Source organism: Branchiostoma lanceolatum, chromosome 4 (genome assembly GCF_035083965.1).
Source record: "Branchiostoma lanceolatum isolate klBraLanc5 chromosome 4, klBraLanc5.hap2, whole genome shotgun sequence".
Taxonomy (NCBI): domain Eukaryota; kingdom Metazoa; phylum Chordata; class Leptocardii; order Amphioxiformes; family Branchiostomatidae; genus Branchiostoma; species Branchiostoma lanceolatum.
The window spans coordinates 22,895,744-22,915,424 of record NC_089725.1 but is presented as its reverse complement, the minus strand read 5'-3'; the positions used below and the strand labels follow the sequence as shown (position 1 = coordinate 22,915,424).

The 19,681-nt window shown below is 43.0% G+C and overlaps 1 protein-coding gene across 1 annotated transcript in view; it reads left to right on the top strand.

The window, feature by feature from the left end:
* Positions 1–19,681, top strand: part of LOC136433420 (uncharacterized) — a 68,381-nt gene that overhangs the window by 3,120 nt on the left and 45,580 nt on the right. The window contains exons 2-12 of the mRNA XM_066425616.1: positions 2,930–3,100; positions 10,468–10,587; positions 12,768–12,884; positions 13,157–13,285; positions 13,633–13,691; positions 14,100–14,255; positions 14,598–14,753; positions 15,847–16,002; positions 17,424–17,588; positions 18,288–18,449; positions 19,426–19,593. Of these exons, the coding sequence (XP_066281713.1) occupies positions 2,930–3,100; positions 10,468–10,587; positions 12,768–12,884; positions 13,157–13,285; positions 13,633–13,691; positions 14,100–14,255; positions 14,598–14,753; positions 15,847–16,002; positions 17,424–17,588; positions 18,288–18,449; positions 19,426–19,593 (1,559 nt within the window). The remainder of the gene's footprint in view (positions 1–2,929; positions 3,101–10,467; positions 10,588–12,767; positions 12,885–13,156; positions 13,286–13,632; positions 13,692–14,099; positions 14,256–14,597; positions 14,754–15,846; positions 16,003–17,423; positions 17,589–18,287; positions 18,450–19,425; positions 19,594–19,681) is intronic.

Here is a 19,681-nt window from a genome sequence, read left to right as displayed (position 1 = left end):
GCAATGCATCTGTATGCCCTCGTCCCCATTTCATCTATGGGAATACATCATGTATTCCCAAGGATGACATGGGGACGAGGGCATACAGATGTATTGGCGGCAGTTGGCCACTCTATACCCATTGATGAACGTAAAATGGCGGCTAAAAACGTCGGCGAACGACTTGGGTACGCCCTGGGCAGGGTTGAAAACTGTGACGTAACTGTGACGACTTCCGTATTTTACATAAGCGCGACCAACACATGTCCAGTGCCGCAAACAGACGCCTGATGTCATCAACATGCAACAGCGGTTTTGAAAGCGAACGCGCTATATATGCTAGTATGCAGAAATTACAACAAGACAAATCAGAATTTCACTTCAGGCATTTAAGTCGATCAGACGATTCAGGGCACTTTCCAAACACCAGCTTTCAACAAACTGGTTTCTTAGATTAGCAGATTCACCTTCCATTCCACATGTACTATTAAATAGCGACCAAGCTAAAGCTAGCCCTCGATTCGGCCTTCGATTCACAGCCTTCGTTTCAGCCCTCGATTGGATTTTGCCGCCGATTCAGCCTTCGATAAGAGGGAATAGACAGAACATAGCAACCTATTCAGTTACCGATTCGAAAAACCTAGAATCTATGCCAGCTCTCTTACAACGAACACAAAAGGCAACACAAGGCTCAACTAGTACCAAATCACTCAACAAGGAGATATTTACTTGCAAATAATGTCGGAAAGGACATAATATCACGAAATCGGCATAAAATAATAGTGACAACTGACAAGGGACACTGGCCCTCGATTCGGCCGTCGATGGGATTTTATCTAGATGTGGCCCATGAACTTGAAATAGTATTTAGGATACTTTGAGATCTAGAGTACTTTATGCGAGTATCTAATTCAACTGGCCGGATCTTATGAACGAGCCACAGGGGGTCTCATCAAGCCCCGGTGAAGCTAGCCCTCGATTCGGGCATCGACTTGCCTGGGAAAGAAAGGCTTGCTGGACGGCGTGTAGCGATTTCTGCTGTTTATCTAGATGTGGCCCATGAATTTGAAATAGTAACTAGGATACATTAGGATCTAGAGTACTTTATGCAAGTATCAAATTCAACTGGCCGGATTTGATGAACGAGCCACAGGGGGTCTCATCAAGCCCCGGTGAAGCTAGCCCTCGATTCGGGCATCGACTTGCCTGGGAAAGAAAGGCTTGCTGGACGGCTTGTAGCGATTTCTGCTGTTTATCTAGATGTGGCCCATGAATTTGAAATAGTAACTAGGATACGTTAGGATCTAGAGTACTTTATGCAAGTATCAAATTTTACGGGCCGGATCTTATGAACGAGCCACAGGGGGTCTCATCAAGCACCGGTGAAGCTAGCCCTCGATTCGGGCATCGACTTGCCTGTAAAGAAAGGCTTGCTGGACGGCTTGTAGAGCTTTCTGCTGTTTATCTAAATGTGGCCCATGAATTTGAAATAGTAACTAGGAACGAGAAGAATGAAGTTTACCTGCGGATGCGTCAAGAATGTTCCTAAGTTCTTAATAACCAAAGGTAACGCTTAAAGTATTCTAAAATATGTTCTAAATAAACAAAATGTAACGGATAAGATGATCGTTCTACAATACAAGAAGATAAGTCAAAGCGGCTTGAAAAGACATGCTTTAGATTACAAAGCAGACCTATATTAGATACATTAAATACGTAGTAGAGCATTGTCCCAAGTACTAGAAAGTTCACTCCGTAGGCTTTTCGTTCGCCGAGCGTGAGCGTTAAACGTGCGCGTTCGGAGAACAACTTTGTTTGAATAAAGTGAGTGGATTTCGAGGACTGAACGTGTCGAGACGTATTTTACTTCGTTGCATGTTGTGTCTTGTCTTCCGTCGTTTCGTTATCTTCATCGTCAACCCGCCAGCAAGATCCATTACAGAAGGAAGGCTACCATCCCCGCTTCCTTACAGTAAGACATATCATTAATTTTCTGAAGTTTTCCCCGACTTCTGGACTCCCATCTTTGTGTATATGGGTGACACGTTACAAGTGACCACGATGCTGGTGAGTCCCCTGATCCTAATGTATCCTAATAACTATATCAAGTTCACGGGCCACACTTAGATAAACAGCAGAAAGCGCTACAAGCCGTCCAGCAAGCCTTTCTTTCCCAGGCAAGTCGATGCCCGAAACGAGGGCTAGCTTCACCGGGGCTTGATGAGACCCCCTGTGGCTCGTTCATAAGATCCGGCCCGTAAAATTTGATACTTGCATAAAGTACTCTAGATCCTAATGTATCCTAGTTACTATTTCAAATTCATGGGCCACATCTAGATAAACAGCAGAAATCGCTACACGCCGTCCAGCAAGCCTTTCTTTCCCAGGCAAGTCGATGCCCGAATCGAGGGCTAGCTTCACCGGGGCTTGATGAGACCCCCTGTGGCTCGTTCATAAGATCCGGCCAGTTGAATTAGATACTCGCATAAAGTACTCTAGATCTCAAAGTATCCTAAATACTATTTCAAGTTCATGGGCCACATCTAGATAAAATCCCATCGACGGCCGAATCGAGGGCCAGTGTCCCTTGTCAGTTGTCACTATTATTTTATGCCGATTTCGTGATATTATGTCCTTTCCGACATTATTTGCAAGTAAATATCTCCTTGTTGAGTGATTTGGTACTAGTTGAGCCTTGTGTTGCCTTTTGTGTTCGTTGTAAGAGAGCTGGCATAGATTCTAGGTTTTTCGAATCGGTAACTGAATAGGTTGCTATGTTCTGTCTATTCCCTCTTATCGAAGGCTGAATCGGCGGCAAAATCCAATCGAGGGCTGAAACGAAGGCTGTGAATCGAAGGCCGAATCGAGGGCTAGCTTCAGCTTGGTAAATAGCGCAAGGTAAGCACAGGGTACTGCTCCTGTGTACCAAACACACCAATTAACCGTTTAGGAATATTCGGGAAGAGACCGGGCACCTGTCCAAGCCCCAGCCTGACTGCTGACGAGTGTCTGCTGAGACCGAGGGTGTACAGGACCTGTGACATCGACGCCGACTGCAGGGGCGGGGAGAAGTGCTGCTTTAACGGCTGCGGAGAAGAATGTATACAAGTGGTCGCCCGGAGTAAGTTAGACATTCCCCCTGGACGTACGAGCTGTTGTCTCCGTTTTCTTGTTCCCCCGTCTCCCCCTCCACAGATTTCGTTAGCCGAGCAGAAGTCCGCAGGCATGTAGAGTGTTGGCACGTCTCATGTCGTGTTGTCTGCGCCTCGTGGCCTTCCGTTCGCTTGCAGCTGCTAGTTAACATGCACAGGTTAACATGTATGTAACAAACATTTTGGAGTACGCACTGTGTAGAGTTAATAGTCCACCCTAGCTACCTGCGCCAGCTTGTTGCGTTCTTCATCCGTCAAATTATGCTGCTTAATAGAGAGTGGGTCATCAGTCATTCCCCCATCCTCAGAAAACATTTTTGGTTTTTTTCATCGCTCTTTCGCACAAAAAAAAGAAGAAAATTAGTTCTAGTCCATACTCTGAATTCTTTCACCAGAGTCGATAAGCCGTCAGTGTTCTTTATCTCATCTGTTATCGACCACGATCTGGACTGATTGACTACATCCGTCTGTACCTCTAACAGGTCTTAAATCAAGCCCAAGGATGAAGTATACAATTTTACAGAGATCCTTGCAGAGATTTAAAAAATGGAATTACATGTGCGCTTTGGCTCCGCCCATTAATCATTATGGCTTTCAACATCTGCGTTGCTTATTTAGTTATTATGAGTGTCACTCAGCATCTAGTACATGGCAGTGCGTATATCCGCATTGACATGCATCCTGCGTTTTGCCCTTCGTACCCTATAATTTGTCCAGATCACTTTTGTATATTTGTCCTGGCTCTATCCACTCTGCATGTAGGTCACTTCAATTGCTTACTAGTCAAAATGCCAAGCGTCAAAGTAAACATCCGTTTCGTTTGTCCTTTTTGTCGTTTATATGTTTTTTAATACAGTTTAAGAATTATTGTTACTGATGTATATGTCTTTTGTCAGAGAGTTTATTTAGTTATTTGTATGCTATTCATTAGTGACGTGTTTCATATGACAGGCAAGCTGGCAAAGTTTTCAGTCACTTTAACGTGTACAGATTTCTAAATGACGATGCTTCTATCTATGAAAATGATTTCAACGATGGATCGGTGGTAAGCCTTCGTACATTGTCACACTACCTTACTGTTTAGTCAACCAAAAGTGTATTCATTAACACCTACTTCCTCGCCTTCTTGTCCTTTAAAATGCAATTCAATTCTACCTACAGTTTGGAAAGACACTAACTTACCGATCATTTTCGGTCATACATAGTAGTTGGATTCCGAAAATCCTGACACAATTATTTTCGTGGGCAGTGAACAAGAACAGTTTCGTGAGTAGGACATTTGTGGCAACTTCTGTGGAAAACGAAGTATTTCCCACTCGTGGAAAATTTAGTTTCTACGGATGATTCTCTCAACTCACAGCATTGTCTACATAGTGTGGTATTCACATTTTGGTTCCGCTGGGCTGATTCAAATGTTTTATCAACATAGACGGTTGGTATGGTACATATAGCAGTTAAGATGCAGTAAATATTTGTTAAAGTAGATACACTGTAGCTCTCTAGTCTTTGTTTGATCTGGCAACAGGCTGGGAGTTTTCACGAGCCAGTGTGATGCATGGAAGCAGGGAGATGGATGTAGGACAGCGTGACCTTTGACACCATCAAGTCCTCACAGACACAGGCATCCGACCAACTGGGTTAGCCGTTAGCTCATTCCGAAAGACTTGAATTGAAATATTTTCAAGAGAGGGGCTTTAACCGTACTTGATTGTCATATGATGCCTGCAACTGTTTGTGCAATAGTCTAGTTGCCCAATTTTCAATGGACTGGGAAGTAACGTGATTGGTGCAATCATCCATTTATTCCTCCGCTAATTCCATGTTAGAGATTGTTAGACAGGACATGCTCTGGTGTCACGGAATGTTCCTCTAGACGATGTTTTATTAGGCAACATTCCTGTAGAACGGACACCGGTCTGTTTTGATTACCGTACATAACCCTAATACCCCTTCCCAAGCACCTTTCCGTTCTTTTACTATTCTCGGCGCAGATGAACTTGTGCGAATGTTGCTCATTAAACCACTTCCACCCCTAATCACTTCCATACACTCCCTGGTCTCAGGGGATATCACCTTGATCTGTTCTCAAGGAGATTGTCTTTCATCTTGGGCATTCAAAAAAATGTGACGACACCCCTGCCAGAGAGAAATCGGAACGCATATTCAAGTTATATCGGAAAGCTTTTTGCCCAGGGGTATGTCTTGGATGGAATAGAGAGATTCTTTAGGTATCAACAAAAGGACATGAACGTTTGCTTTAGAAAATCATGGACATAGCTGTTTACCATAATGACTATCGCTCGTAAGGGGTGGATCAGATAGGAGCTACCAAGGGGCAATGGTAGGGGCGGTGGTTGTCGGAAAATATGTGTCAATTTTCACCAAATCGTATGTTTGTCTTCAGCAGTTTTCTTCTCTCAGCGCTCTTGTGTAATCACCTGTAGGCCCCCTCTACCGACCCTTGCGGGAAAATAAGCAACCGGCCGGGGTACTGTACTTTTATTCCCGATGGTTTTCGGACCTAGTCCGCCCGGATCTTGCTCCATGTTCTCTTCCCAACAATAAATGTCAAAGTTTTGTGTGGATTTCCGACATGTACAGAGGAAGCAGGGCTTCCTGGAATGGTGAGAATGTGACATGAAGGACGGCGCCATATAGGAGATTTGTCCGGTGTAATTGTTGGTGACAGGTAGTGCTGATGGGCGGACAAACAACAGGTTCAGGTGTTAGATCAAGTGTTAATCTCCCACGCAAGTATATCTGCAGAAGGTCAAGGAATTATATATCTCATTATTTGAAGTAAGACGCATTGGAACGTGAGACAAACAACTCCCGATGAAATATATTCTTGATAGATTTATGCACTGATCTTCGGAAAGGTGTTGCCATAAACTTGCATAAGCAGGGAAACTGGTGATAAATTATTCTGGTGTTTCAACAGCTGTTGCATTTTGTGACCATGGTATCCGGTAACCTCTGAAAAACTGAATGCAGCTTGTACTTTGCATTGAAAATCGAAGAAGTATGGGCAAATCCACAACGCCTTCACTTTGGACACTGTAGCGCGGCTATGTGGTAAAGAAAGGAGAGATACCTGTCTAAAGTTCTAAACTGGAGGAATCTGTTCTGTATCTGGGATTTCGTGAAAATAATTAGCTGACCAGTTAATACAAAGCAGATGTTGTGCGGAAGCTGCCACTGACATGGTCCCGATAGCTTGATTGGATTTCTGACAAAGTTTACATTCAAATATTTATTTGACCGTGACAGCAAGGACACAGACTTTATGCCTGCACCTCAGGAGTACTAGTATCTGTGCTTGCCTTTCCTTGCATCGACTATTCCTTCAAGTTTGGCTCCATTTAAATACTCAGACTGACTGATAGCTTCAAAGTCTTCGAAGTTGGCTGGCTGGCTTAGGAATGACCTTGGGACTTCGGCTCGTGGGACGAAGGAAAAACAAGATATCACTCGATCACGATAAGCTTATATAAACTGTTTAGCGGGCTGCCAACCCCGGGAGGACGGTGGGGAAGTACATGTATATACTATATTGACCAGTTCTTTGTCAATGTACTTAACGTCCAGATCAGCTAACAAAGTAAGCACAGTCCCATCAAGGTCATCTCTCTGATATTCCAATGTGTCGGCAACAGAACAGTTTATGATGACATTGTGGTTACCTCGCTAACTATTCCCATTTAACAATTACTAACGTTTCTCACTAAATACGTTATAGCAAATACTCAAATAGATACTCTGAATTGAAAAAGAGGGGGTTCTCTGATTTGGTACAATTCTTGATCTTGTGCCAAAAGGAAAAGGAACCCTTTGTATGGCAGAAGATGTTGTATGACCATACCGTGCAAACGGTCTCAGCAGTGAAGGGTTATTGCACTGGTGGTACATGAGCCAAAATGCCGCCCCAGGGCCCAGTAATGGTTGATCTCACCCACCAAGCGGACATATGCCTCATGTCAGACCTTTGCTTTGCTCTGAGAGCAGATAACAATTTCAAGCTGTAACCTCCAGGGTGGGGCCACTCACTGATCTCAACACCTTGGACTAAGAGTTAATATTAGATATTGTTTGATGAGCCGATATTCACATTTTACTTGTGAATACGCCAGTATGATTCTTTTTCATCGCTTTCCAAATTCAGGCCAGGCATCTCATCGCGCTAGCATAGCCTGCATTGCGCAAGAGGGCGAAGAGACTCGACAGCTGTAATAGGTTTGGATACCAGGCTAGGCCTAACCACCTGCCTGTTCACAATCCTATCTAACTCAAACCAAGGTCATGATGTGCAATGAAAATACACTTCTTCCTAGTACATTAGACTCTCGGGGCGAAGACTTAAATCGATGCAAACTGGCTTGAGACATGACACCGCTTAGGGCCACCGGGCATGTGGTGGCAAGGATCAAGGTTAGATAAACATGGAGGTTCTGCCATGCTGAATATGCCTCCCCCAATCATGCTCCGCCGGTATGTTCCTTACGGTACGTGTTGTCGCTATGTAGTGCTGGGCTTAACGTTCCATTTCAAGCAACTTGCCTTTATCTCGTTAACTTTTTAAGACTTTGATGAAACCATATTTTTATTTTCCTAAACTTAAATACCTCGTTAGATGAAGACACATTGGATCGCTGGGCTCTTGTGAATGTTGTACGGTTGGCCTGTAACATTGTGATATGTGAATGAAAAGAAATTCAAAACGCAATAATATTTTTGTTTGTGTCAAGGCGACCTCTGACATGATAAGTTTTCATTGTGTCATCGCCGAATTGTTATTTTACTTGTACTTATGAAGTATCAATGGCACCTTTCCTACTAGCCAGTACCACAGTATTCATGAAGTTCCACCATCAACCCCCTAACCATACATACCAGTATTATATGTTAAGTATCTGCCCCATGGGTCGACGAAATCAATGTACATACTTGGTGCATATTTGCATATACAAAACCTTTTGGTTGCTCAACAATGTGCACATCATGTGTCAGTGGTAACACCCTGCAGCTGGCCCGGGCTGCCAAGGACATGCAGGACAACCCGGGCAACTGAGTTGACACAACCCGATAAGGCGATTAACTTCAGCTGGAACTTCACAGGCGGGGGTACACTACTCCAGTAGTTGTACTCAGGAAACGTTTGGTCTGATAGGAACTTTATAACATCCTTTTATACTGCTGTTTGGACAAAGTGGGATGTAATGTATGGCCATGTTACACAATCAGGGCACTGGGGATTATCAAAGAATATCACCGGGCAACATAAACTATCAGAGGTTTGTGGTTTCGACTTTCGTGTTTTCTTCAACATCGCCCATTGAGTAATTTGCGTTATACAATGATATTATTCCAGAATTTGCGTGGGTAAAAGATTTTTAAAAAGGCAGGACCATATATCAGTCACAAGGTTGCTGAGTTCGTAGGCTGCACTGCAAAGTTCAACCACCATGCACTGTGGAAGATAGTGGCGAATAGTAAAGACATGCTTTACCTATAAGGTGTTACTTCGGCTTTGCATAACTAGATGTGACTGTGTGCATCGTAATGAGGTATTGCCGTGACGTGTGCGTGACCTGGTCTCTGACTTGCCCACAACTTATGACTTGCATTCCTCACCGAAGCACGTTAGGAAGTAATCACGTTATGTGCGTGTGTGGGGGGATGTTTGGGCGGGCGTGATGAAGAACAAGTATAAATTTACGAGGCAGGGGTCAGCACGGGTGGTCTGATGAGGATGGGGGGTGGGGGGTGGTCATAGTGACAAAACGAGATAGAGAAAGCGTCCAGTTTTCCTCCTGATTTAGGAAGGCTGCACAGGTTTTTGTTTGCCTTGTAATGTTGCATTGGTTGATACCGTAAACTATATGTGGCTTGAATAGCCCTTGATTGTACAGTTGGGAAGACAGGTGTCTCCTTGATACATCGATGAAGTCTATGGACATTGAGGTAAAACAGTATGTGAACCAAAATAAATCAAGCAACTGGATAAATTCTCAAGAGTCATACTATCTTTCATCAGAAAGACATTCTCAGTCACTGATGAAAGATAATGGATGCTATCTGAAATGTGTGACTGTTTGTGGAATTTATCCAGCTGCTTGATTCATGTGCTTGATTTATTTTGGTTTGCGAGATGTGTCTCCTGCCCCCGCAGGTAGACATGTTTGCTCTTCACCTCGCCATGTTTCTCATCCTTTCGTGCCAGAATGGCGATGCACCAGATCCTCCTCCCCCCAAGTCACCCATCATCACTGATCTGCTCTGCCAATGCAAACAAACTACTGCAGTCACACTTGATATATGCACAGGCTAATGGGGTAGGGCCGCTAAGGAGAGCTTAAGTAGTCAGTCGCTAAAAGACAGGATGCATTTGTTAGTTTTCTCCTTTGTACAACAGGGCATTGGGCGAATGTTGCATGGGTGAAATCCGTAGCCAAACAGATATTGGACCAAGACAATTTACAAGTTTACAATGCGTTTCCTTCTTTTAAACATAACCAGCAAACCACCAACTACGCATTGAAAGTAGGCCAGAAAGTTAAATGCCTCGTAGGGCTCGACGGACTGAAGATATCACAAAACACCTTGTGGGTCACATACCTTGGAATAGGGTTAACTAAAAATCAAGTTACATGATCGTAACAAGGTGCTGGCTCGTAGTATATCTGTAACTCTAGGCGTGACAGCGGAAATAACCCAACATGAATGTTAAGCTGGGATTTATCTACGCCTTCCTTCCTAGCCATGCTAGCAGTGGTATCGGATTCAAGCAGCAATGTCTACCATTGGCCTGACCGCAGGACATAGCACAACAATTCTCTATTTGAACAGAATTCGTGCGAGCAAAATCTAGTTGGAAGTGAACCCTGTGTTCTCTGGTTGCGTTTAGCTTTATCATGAAGTCTGCTTCTTAACACCGTCTATTGTGACACATCAGTGCACTGGTTAATGGCGAGCTTGCTTATGTTGTTCAATGTTTAATAGGTTCTGCCGAGTGTTTTTGTATACTTCACCTTCTTCAAATGGGTCTGGCACTAAGTAGAACAGCAACAAGAGAAGGCATAATGAGAAGGCAACTTTGTGTCTCGGCTGTGAGAGCAACGTTTTTCCTACCTCGTTGCCGTTCAGAATATACGTTAATGTTCTGTTTCACTGGCGTCCTTGTGTTGTTTTCTGCAAGAGCAGAACGTGTGTTGCTGTGACGTACATGTATCTGTCCCACCATAGATACAGATGTCTGGACAATCTCACAAGCAATACTGTCGAAAACCAGCGAGATGATGTGATGTTAACTCAGATTTTGCTAACTTGTTTGTTCCAGCGACGTCATCTGTGTGTGACGACGACCAGTTCACCTGTGATGACGGGGAGTGCATCCCTGCCGACTACCAGTGTGATGATGACGCCGACTGCCAGGACAGGTCTGACGAGGAGAACTGCCGTGAGTTAACATTTCTTTGTGCCCTCGACTTATGATAACATTATGTCAATAGTTGCGGTGTGTAGCAAGTAGTCCAGGCGCCATGGATGATTCTCCTAGATCCTACACAATCCTCACGGCAGATGTGTCTGTAGCAGTTAAACACTCGTTACGAAAACTTCGGGATATCATTGCAAGCCTAAGGACGTGTTCTATACAATGGCTTCCAAGGAAGGTTATCTTTAATCGTATTATTCTGTTTCTATTGCTTAAGTTGTTGAAGTTCATCTATCATGAAAACCCTTACTGCCTGGTTGACCTCTGCACCCCCAGCTCGTTGAGTTTATAATGGATCACACTGCGCACAGCGCCCCAGTTACAGTTGTGTCTGACAGAAACACGGCCCGGGGCAGCAGTCGACATTTGTTGGTGCGATGCCAGTGCTTAGTTTGTGCGACCTATTTTCTGAGTGTTTAGTCTCGAGAGTTTGACTCTTAGCCAATTCACCGGAATCCACGGTGCGGAATCTGAGTTGACCAAAAGGACAGCCATATAATAACAGCACTATAATGTCGTTATGTGACAAGATAGGGTGACAGTTTACAGTGCGTCTGGACCAACATGCAGTGATAATCCTGTTTTGTTGAAATAGCACAAAAACCAAACGAGCTGCTTAACCTTTCTGGTGCACGTGAGACCGATGAGGTTATTCCCTATAAGTATAACCTCCCTGGTGAGACATAGTCCATTCCCCGTTTGCGTATCGTACAATGGCTAATCGTAAATAAACAGGTCAATCTCTCAAGTCTTCTCTGACACATGGAGTCGTCAGGAGGAACTATCCTGGTACATGGAGGATGTGTGATGACAAGTGAGCCATCAATCTTTCTCCTGATTGTTCTGTAGTACTACATTCGTCATCCTCCGAGGGTGTTGGTCCATGCACGCGTGTGTAGAAATGACAAGACAGTCTATAGCCAGGGACAAAAACCTTAACGCTATCTAACCTTTTCAGTATGTGGCACGACAAATATGTCATGTTAAGGTATATTTGGTATGAATTTCATGAAATACCATTTCAAACTAAGGCTCTGCTGGTACTTGTGACGTCCGTGCGTGTCTCCATCATTTCTTCCTACATCGATTCACTGAGCATGGCAACAAGAGGTTGTCCAGGCAATGCCACTAAGGCCTGTGTTCCATTTCTTCAATAGCGACAGCCTTTCAAACTACCAAGTGACGATATTGCCAGTAATTTAACTGTTGACCTTGAGCTCGATGGCGTCCTGGTATAGAACAGGTGGCGGTTAAGCTGCAGTCACAGCAGAGGTGGGTCTGGCTTGTCTCTACCACCCGGATGGCCCCCGGCTGTCCACGAGAAAAGGGAGTTGTGAAACCGATCCCCTCTCCCATATGCTTACAAAATTGTCCATATTGTATGGTAATGATAAACGTATTTTTATCATTGAAGTATTACGAAAATCTCAACTGCTCCCCCCCATAGTGTTGTACGATTAGATGGATGACTGCTGTCGAATGATTAATGTTCTGCATAGTTGGCACCAGAAGAGACAATCGGTATTTGGAGCACTCGGCTTTGAACCTCACGTTAGTCGTCGGGGGAAAGGACTTCAAGCAGTGTTACACTACAGTCCAGGGTGGGCCATACAGGGAATTCAGGCATTATGGCAATTCTGAGATCGTTTTTGGTGTGGATTTGTGGGATTCTTTGGTTCATGCTATTGTCGGTCGGTAGGCAGAATGTAGGAGGCCAACGAATACCAGGTGGGTGTAATATCTAGGAAAACGGACCAACCTTCTTGTTAGGACTAGACTGGTGCGATGTTTAGAGTGAGGGTCTGTTTAGTCCTTGACGTCAACTAACGAGTCTCGGAGCGAAACCCCAGTATACCATGTATGCAGTTCTTCCAACACCTAGATCCGCTCTCAAAATGGCCTGAGCACAGTCAGAAGAGTTTTGTGGCAATGGCAATGGCTGGTTCAGCGCGCGAGTCGAGTTGCAGTTGTCGCTCAAAGGATACATTCCTGTCTTCTCTCCAGGTATACTTTTGACGCTTGCTGCATGCAACGGATTGTACACGTTCTTAGAGAGGCCAGGGTGCCGTTTTTGAGACCCCAGCTCGTCCATTGGAAGTATTTTTGGAACCCTCACATTTGATATTCGTTTTTGCCATTTTCAGCGGTGAGGCAGTGTGCGTCGGACGAGTTCCGCTGTGACAATGGCGGGTGCGAGGACGCCATCTACCAGTGTGACGGGGAGGACGACTGTGGAGACAACAGCGACGAAACGGACTGCCGTAAGTCAGCATTCTTTTTATTTAACAAATATATACAAAAGGAAAACAGACGCATTGAAATTAAGTGGCGACAGAGTGAAATTTAAGGACTTAAATAGTCGCCCACACTGTACAAGAAAAAGACGTAAAAAGTCACAAACAACAGTAGTTTTTTAAAAAGATATAACAGTTATAACTAATAATGTAACTGTTTTGAGTCAGACTGATGACAACCCAGTCACTAGATACGAGTTGCTCACCCCTCACTGAAATCCAACTCGTGTATCCTACAGCTGTGGCACCTGGTTCCAGGTGCTTCATCAACCAGTTTGAGTGTCGGTCAGGTGAGGAGTGTGTGGCCATCACCTACCGCTGCGATGGAGAGGCTGACTGCCAAGACCGCTCGGATGAAACTGGTTGTGGTGGGTAACTTAATGTATAGCTACTCCACTGACAGAATGTGGTCTTTCTGGTGTGAAGCTTTTGGAGAGCTGCGATGTTGAAAACATAAATCTTTCTTTTTCCTGACTAAGTTTATGAAACTAGGAATCAAAGTTATATGTTCGTCAGTTGGTGTCCAAGATAATGACTCAGCGGTTGGGCTTTAGAAGATTTCAGGCATTCACATGTCTAAAAGTATATTTTGAATAAAGCAATTTCATCACTCAGAAAATGAATGCTAAAGATGCCATGTCAGCATTTGATGTGAAGGCTTTCTTCAGAACTCTCAAAAACCACACACAAAATGTAACACCTTGATTTCTTTCAGATCAGTGCAACTGCAACGGACATTCCAATGATTGTGACCCTGTCACTGGGCGGTGCCAGGTAAGCTAACCTGCATGCTTCATAACCAGTCTATGGTTATCTACCCACATGTGACTGGTGTACTCACTGCAACATTTGTCATACAGCTTTGTTCTACTCCAGCCATATGTGATCATCAACACCTCAGCAATTGCTGCTTTCTTTTAGAACAGTTATTATTAAAGATATCAGAGTTTAGCCCTGAATGCTATTGTGCTAGTATGTCAAAGGCATGTGTATACATTTATGTGGAACAACCATTGCATTGGACTATTGGCAACATTTCCTCTTTCAAATACTAACAACTGAGTTGGATCTCACAAACAAACTGAATGGACCCTAGTAGTATTAACATTGCCATGCTGCGATAAATGCTTGCCTTCTCACTCACATGGACATTTTCACTTGGCACGTGCTTGACGTAAACAGAATTGCGAGCATAACACCATGGGCAACTCATGTGAACGCTGCTTGCCTGGCTTCGTGGGAGACCCCAGAAAGGGGACCCCTAATGACTGTCAGCCACTTGCGCTGTGTGACTGCAACAACCATGCCATAGAGTGTGATGCGTCTGGGAACTGCCTGGTCAGTCACCCTCTTTCTATCTAGGTTTATGCCTGTTTTCACATTTTGGTCTAATGCAATGTTGCACTTACATAAATCACATTGAGAACCGGCTGTGGTGAGAATTTGACGCGAAAACTGTAATGAATACTCTTCACTTATGCTTTCAGTATAGGTCAGAAATGTGTCTGGGAAACAGGCAAGTTTATTACTGACCAGCCAACCAGCTCCTGAACCGAGGACTAAAAATCTGCTGTGAAAAATTTCTATTTGTGTGTTCCACAGTTCATTCTGTGCCATTTCAGTCCCAATGTGTGAGAGTTAATGACTAACCATTGTTGTGAATGGGTTGGTTCATTCCAGAACTGCCAGCATAACACAGCTGGGGATCGCTGTGAGCGATGTGCGCCTGGTTACGAAGGTGACGCAACCCGCGGGACAGAACAGGACTGCCAGCCCATAGCTAGATGCAATTGTAACGGACACTCAAATGACTGTGACTCACAGGGGAACTGTCTGGTGAGGACTGAAATTTGACAAGCCGACCAGTGCATGCTATTTCTATAATCCTATGGGCAAAATACTGACTTGCACTCTAAACACCAAAGTCACTTTGAAAAATCACTTCAATGATCACTAACTTTACAGATTTTTTTCTACAAAGAAACGAAATGTCTCATTACACATAGCATACACGTAAGTGCACCTAGAGCACCTAAGTTCACCTGTAGCACCTAATTGCACTTGAAGCACCATATTACACCTGAAACAGTATTAGGTTGTGCAAGAACTGTTGGAACAATATGGAAATGCTAGTTATTTTCATAGCTGTATGGCACCCATAGAGAGGAGTTTCTCCAACGTCATCTCAATTTGCATAGAATTAGTTTCATATCACAAGAGAATTGATCATTGAAATATATATGTGAACTACCAGTTTCTAGTTAAGGAATGTTAAGTTACATTTCTGAAATGTCACGAAACATTACTGACTACATGTATATCTTTTTTATATGTTGACTTTGATATAAGCAGTGCTTATGCTCCCTTGCTTTATAATGATATAATGCGTTTTTCTGTGCTGGCAGTGTATCAGGATTGGTATTGAATGTCAGGTTGGCTTTTTATAGTTGTACAAGGCATCTTACAAAGCAGCAGTGATATCTTGCTTTACCTAGGCTTGCATACTGCTGGTTGATACATAATACACATTGTTTCTGTGCAGTATATTTGCCATTCTATGGGATACTAATATTACTATCAGTAGCTGACTGCAATACTAATAATTGTATCAGTTAGTAACATCCACTAACATCTATGCATCTTTTATTGCTGTTTGTCTTTCCTTAGATCATAACCACTCGAATGTATCATTTGTATCTTTACTTAATTCTAACTTATTCTAACATTTCTTTCTATCATAGTTAGATTTTGCATGCACTTCATTACTGCTGATATCCATCCATTTTCAGCTTGTGTCCACTCAGACCATTAGGGGAGTTGACACAAGCTTTGATCAGATGGATAGCAGGCTATATTGTAGACCTCCATCCTGCATTTTTCTTGCCATCGACTGTTGATGAGCTAAGGTCAGTTCTACCTATACCTCTAGTACTGTCAACACAACACCATCGGAGTCAACTGCGAGCGCTGCAAACCGGGTTACTATGGTGACCCGCGTAGGGGCACGCCCAGCGACTGCCAAGCCCTCCCCACCTGTAATTGCTATGGCCACTCTAATGACTGTGACCAGTACGGGCGGTGCAGGGTAGGTCGCCTTGACAACACAAGGACGATTTATAAGAGGGTGTGAGAGGGATCTTGTTGACAGCAATTATTTTTGGAAAATTGTTAGGCACTTTCATTAGAATCCTTCCAAAACAAATTTTCCACCAACGAAATGTTTGGTTAGTTTTGGAATCCTGGTTAGTTTTGGATAACTAACAAATGAATCAAATATCAAAAAAAATGTTTCTTAAAAGCTGCTTTGGTTAGTTTTCTTCAATCCTAAATCATTTCCAGATTTAATATCAGACATGAAATCCTATAATTCCTCTTCTACAACCTCTTACAAGCTGACTTGGGCTACACAATTTCATCTCAACATTGACCCAATGAAAAATGTCTGATTCAGTAAGAAGATGGCTAATGGCACCTCTTATCCAAATGAAATACACAGAATACCAGTTTGGCACATCTGTTTATGTCAATGGTGCTGAAAGATGTTCCAATTGATATCTCATTGGCTTGTGCTTTGCTGCACCCATCAATGCTAGTCCTGCAGGGTAGATGTGGTTGGTGAGGTGTAATTTTCGTTTCGGGTTTCTCCACTTCCTCGCGATAGCAAGGCATTTGTTACCTCCTGTAAACATACATGTGTATACAGATTCTGAAGCTAATTTGTGATGATCTATCAATCATCATTTGGTATATCCACAGTATAGCTTAGCAATGTGCCATTTGGGTTTTGTTTTCTGGGTGTCTGTGCCACATGCTGTCCAAATTGTCAGTTACTGCATTGGTAGAAAGTTTGTGTTTTTTACTGTTTTGCTATTTACTAATTTTCATGTCAATGTTCTGAATTGGTTTCATCTGACACACATTCAAAGGATCTAATTCACTAAGCATGTCAACAAGTTGTCCTCTTCTTAGTGGTAGAGGATATAACATGTAACATACCCTATGGAACATCACACAAATTAACATCAGGAAGTCACTGTGTATTCTCAAATTATGGGTTGTTGGCAATTGAAAGGATGGATTATAATTTCTTTTCAAAGCTGATGGCACTTTCAGGACCCAAGGAATGGGTCAGAAATCAATCAGGCATCCTACCCAATGTCATAAAGACTGCAACTTGACTTATATGAGAATGTACTGCTTGGAGGAGGAAAGGTATTGTCATGGCAACTGCGATGAATGAACAGATTCAAAGTGAATTGATAATCTAAAGTGTGGAGTAGCAGCCACCATCTACCTTTTTCCATCGTAGCCTTAGCAAGGAAAGGGGGCATTTCTATAGCTGTCAGTACTTGTTTAAAGAATTCAAAATTAAACATTTTGAGCTTTTTTGTTTGCGACAGAAATTTGTAGATGATGTGAAGAAGCGTTATGAAAAGAAACCAATGTTGGAATACAGATCTGGACGTCTGTGCTTATCACCTGCCTTGCCATTTATATTGCTTCCAGAACTGCCAGCACAACACTGTTGGTAGCCAGTGTGAGAGGTGTGCACCCGGTTACCGTGGTGATGCCCGCCGTGGCACACCCACTGACTGCCAGCCTATCCGCCCGACTGTCGCCTGCAACTGCAACGGCCACTCTGACCAGTGTGACTCTTATGGCCAGTGCTTGGTAGGAACTTTGACATGGACATGACATGACAAAAGAAATTTGATGTGTCAAATGGACGATGCTTTAAAAGTGTTGCCTCTACTCCAAATGGGATTCTTATGTCAATTGTGGTGGAAAACATTTTTTGCCCTGTGTTGCTCTGAATTAATCATGTCAGATACACTGAGGAGGTATTTAACGTTACAGGCCTTTGACAGTTATTGTTATATCATGTTGAAAGGACCCACAGTGCCATCATTAAATGTTACTTTACTAATTCCTCTTGTTACAGGGCGTTTGGTCAGGCACTTACATGAATGACAACATGAATGAAATGAAAATCTTCAGGGTTGAGAGGCACCAAGGATTACCAGTTTAAACTCATCTGTTTTATCAATCTTTTAAGAAAAAATTAAAATTTATACCGACACACTGACAAACAATTTCAGGACAGCCAGCTGTTGCTACTTTATTACTTTGGCAAAGTCAAGCTCTAGTTAATGACAGCTTTGGCCTCTGTACGTTTAGATCTAGATAGAAAGCCGAGAAACTTTTTATACTTTATAGTTCAAATGTGGCCAGTTTAGTTCTGAAGAAGCAAGAGGATATTCAAAGATTTATTTCCTCCCAATTATAGCTAAAGCTAACTCCTTCTACACAACTCAACTGTACAAAGTGTCATTTACTAAACTGTCATATTTGGGTTTTTCTCTCTCTTAGAATTGCTTGCACAACACTATGGGTGCCTCGTGTGAGCGCTGTGTGCCTGGGTTTGTGGGAGATCCACGCCAGGGTACACCTGAGGACTGTCAGCCTGTGGAGAGGCCAAGGTGCAACTGTAACGGCCACTCCAGCGAGTGTGACGAATATGGGCGCTGCGTGGTATGTGAACAACTGTTCAAAATTAAGGAACATTCAATTTGGCAAAACTATCAGCATTGCAACACTTTCCTTCTGAAACACACAATGGATCAAGTGAACTTTGAGTGCTGAGATTCAACACAATCATCGTTACCAGATTTCTGAGAAAATGTCAAATGAAAAGACAGCAGCAAAGGCACACATCCTGCCTAATACTATTGTTATGATCAAATGTAGGTTTATGAAGGAAGGTGTTCAAAGAATACAAGAGTTGGTAATACCAACATTAAAGACCTGATTTCTGTCAATTATGTAAGACAGAGAGAAAAAAGATGGTTATGATTTCTTGAGTAAAAATATTTTCACATTGTGATAGTTTCAAAGTAAGCTAGAAAACTCTTTTTTGAATGTGACAACAGTAAACAGTGTACCATTGAACATACCGCCACCACCACCAAACAATTGTCGCTTGTTGTGATTATTTGTTTACCTGTCAGTAACATTCATCAAAATAACTTATCACTCAACTCATCCTGACATGTTAAAATTATTCATTTAACAATCTGAATAACCTGCATTTGCATACCTAATACAGACTAAAAAGAATCATATTCACCTATTAGGTACATCAATCTATCAGACCTTGAATGGACTAAAACCAGTAAACCATTGAACTTCTCAGTCAACCATCATTGCTCCATCAAACTATCCATCCATTGAGGAAACCATTACTTGACCAACCAACCAACCAACCAATCAATCAACCTACTAACTAGATAGATAAATAACGAGTCTCAAAAATTGTCTACTTACAATGAATTTTAGTTAATTAGCAACCTATTAAAAATCAACATATCTATCCAAGAAATCTAAAATGTTTCTCCAAACTACCAAAACCTCTTTCCTAAAGCTCCCAGCCCAACCCCTCCTAGTCTGTCCACTGACCCTTTCCCCTCCACTGTCACTCATGATGTGAGTGTTGGACTCCCACATGTAGAACTGCCAACACAACACAGTGGGGGACAGCTGCCAGTTTTGCAAGGAAGGTTTCACAGGCGATGCCACGCGCGGTACCCCCCAAGACTGCACCCCCAACACCGTGGCACCCCAGGGGGGCTGTCAGTGCAACGGCCACTCGGATGAATGTTTCAGCGGACAATGTGTGGTGCGGTGAACCAAAGCAAAACGCTTTAACATGGCAACAGAATTTCAATCCTTTTCCTCCTTGATAGAAAAAATAAATTCTCTGTAAT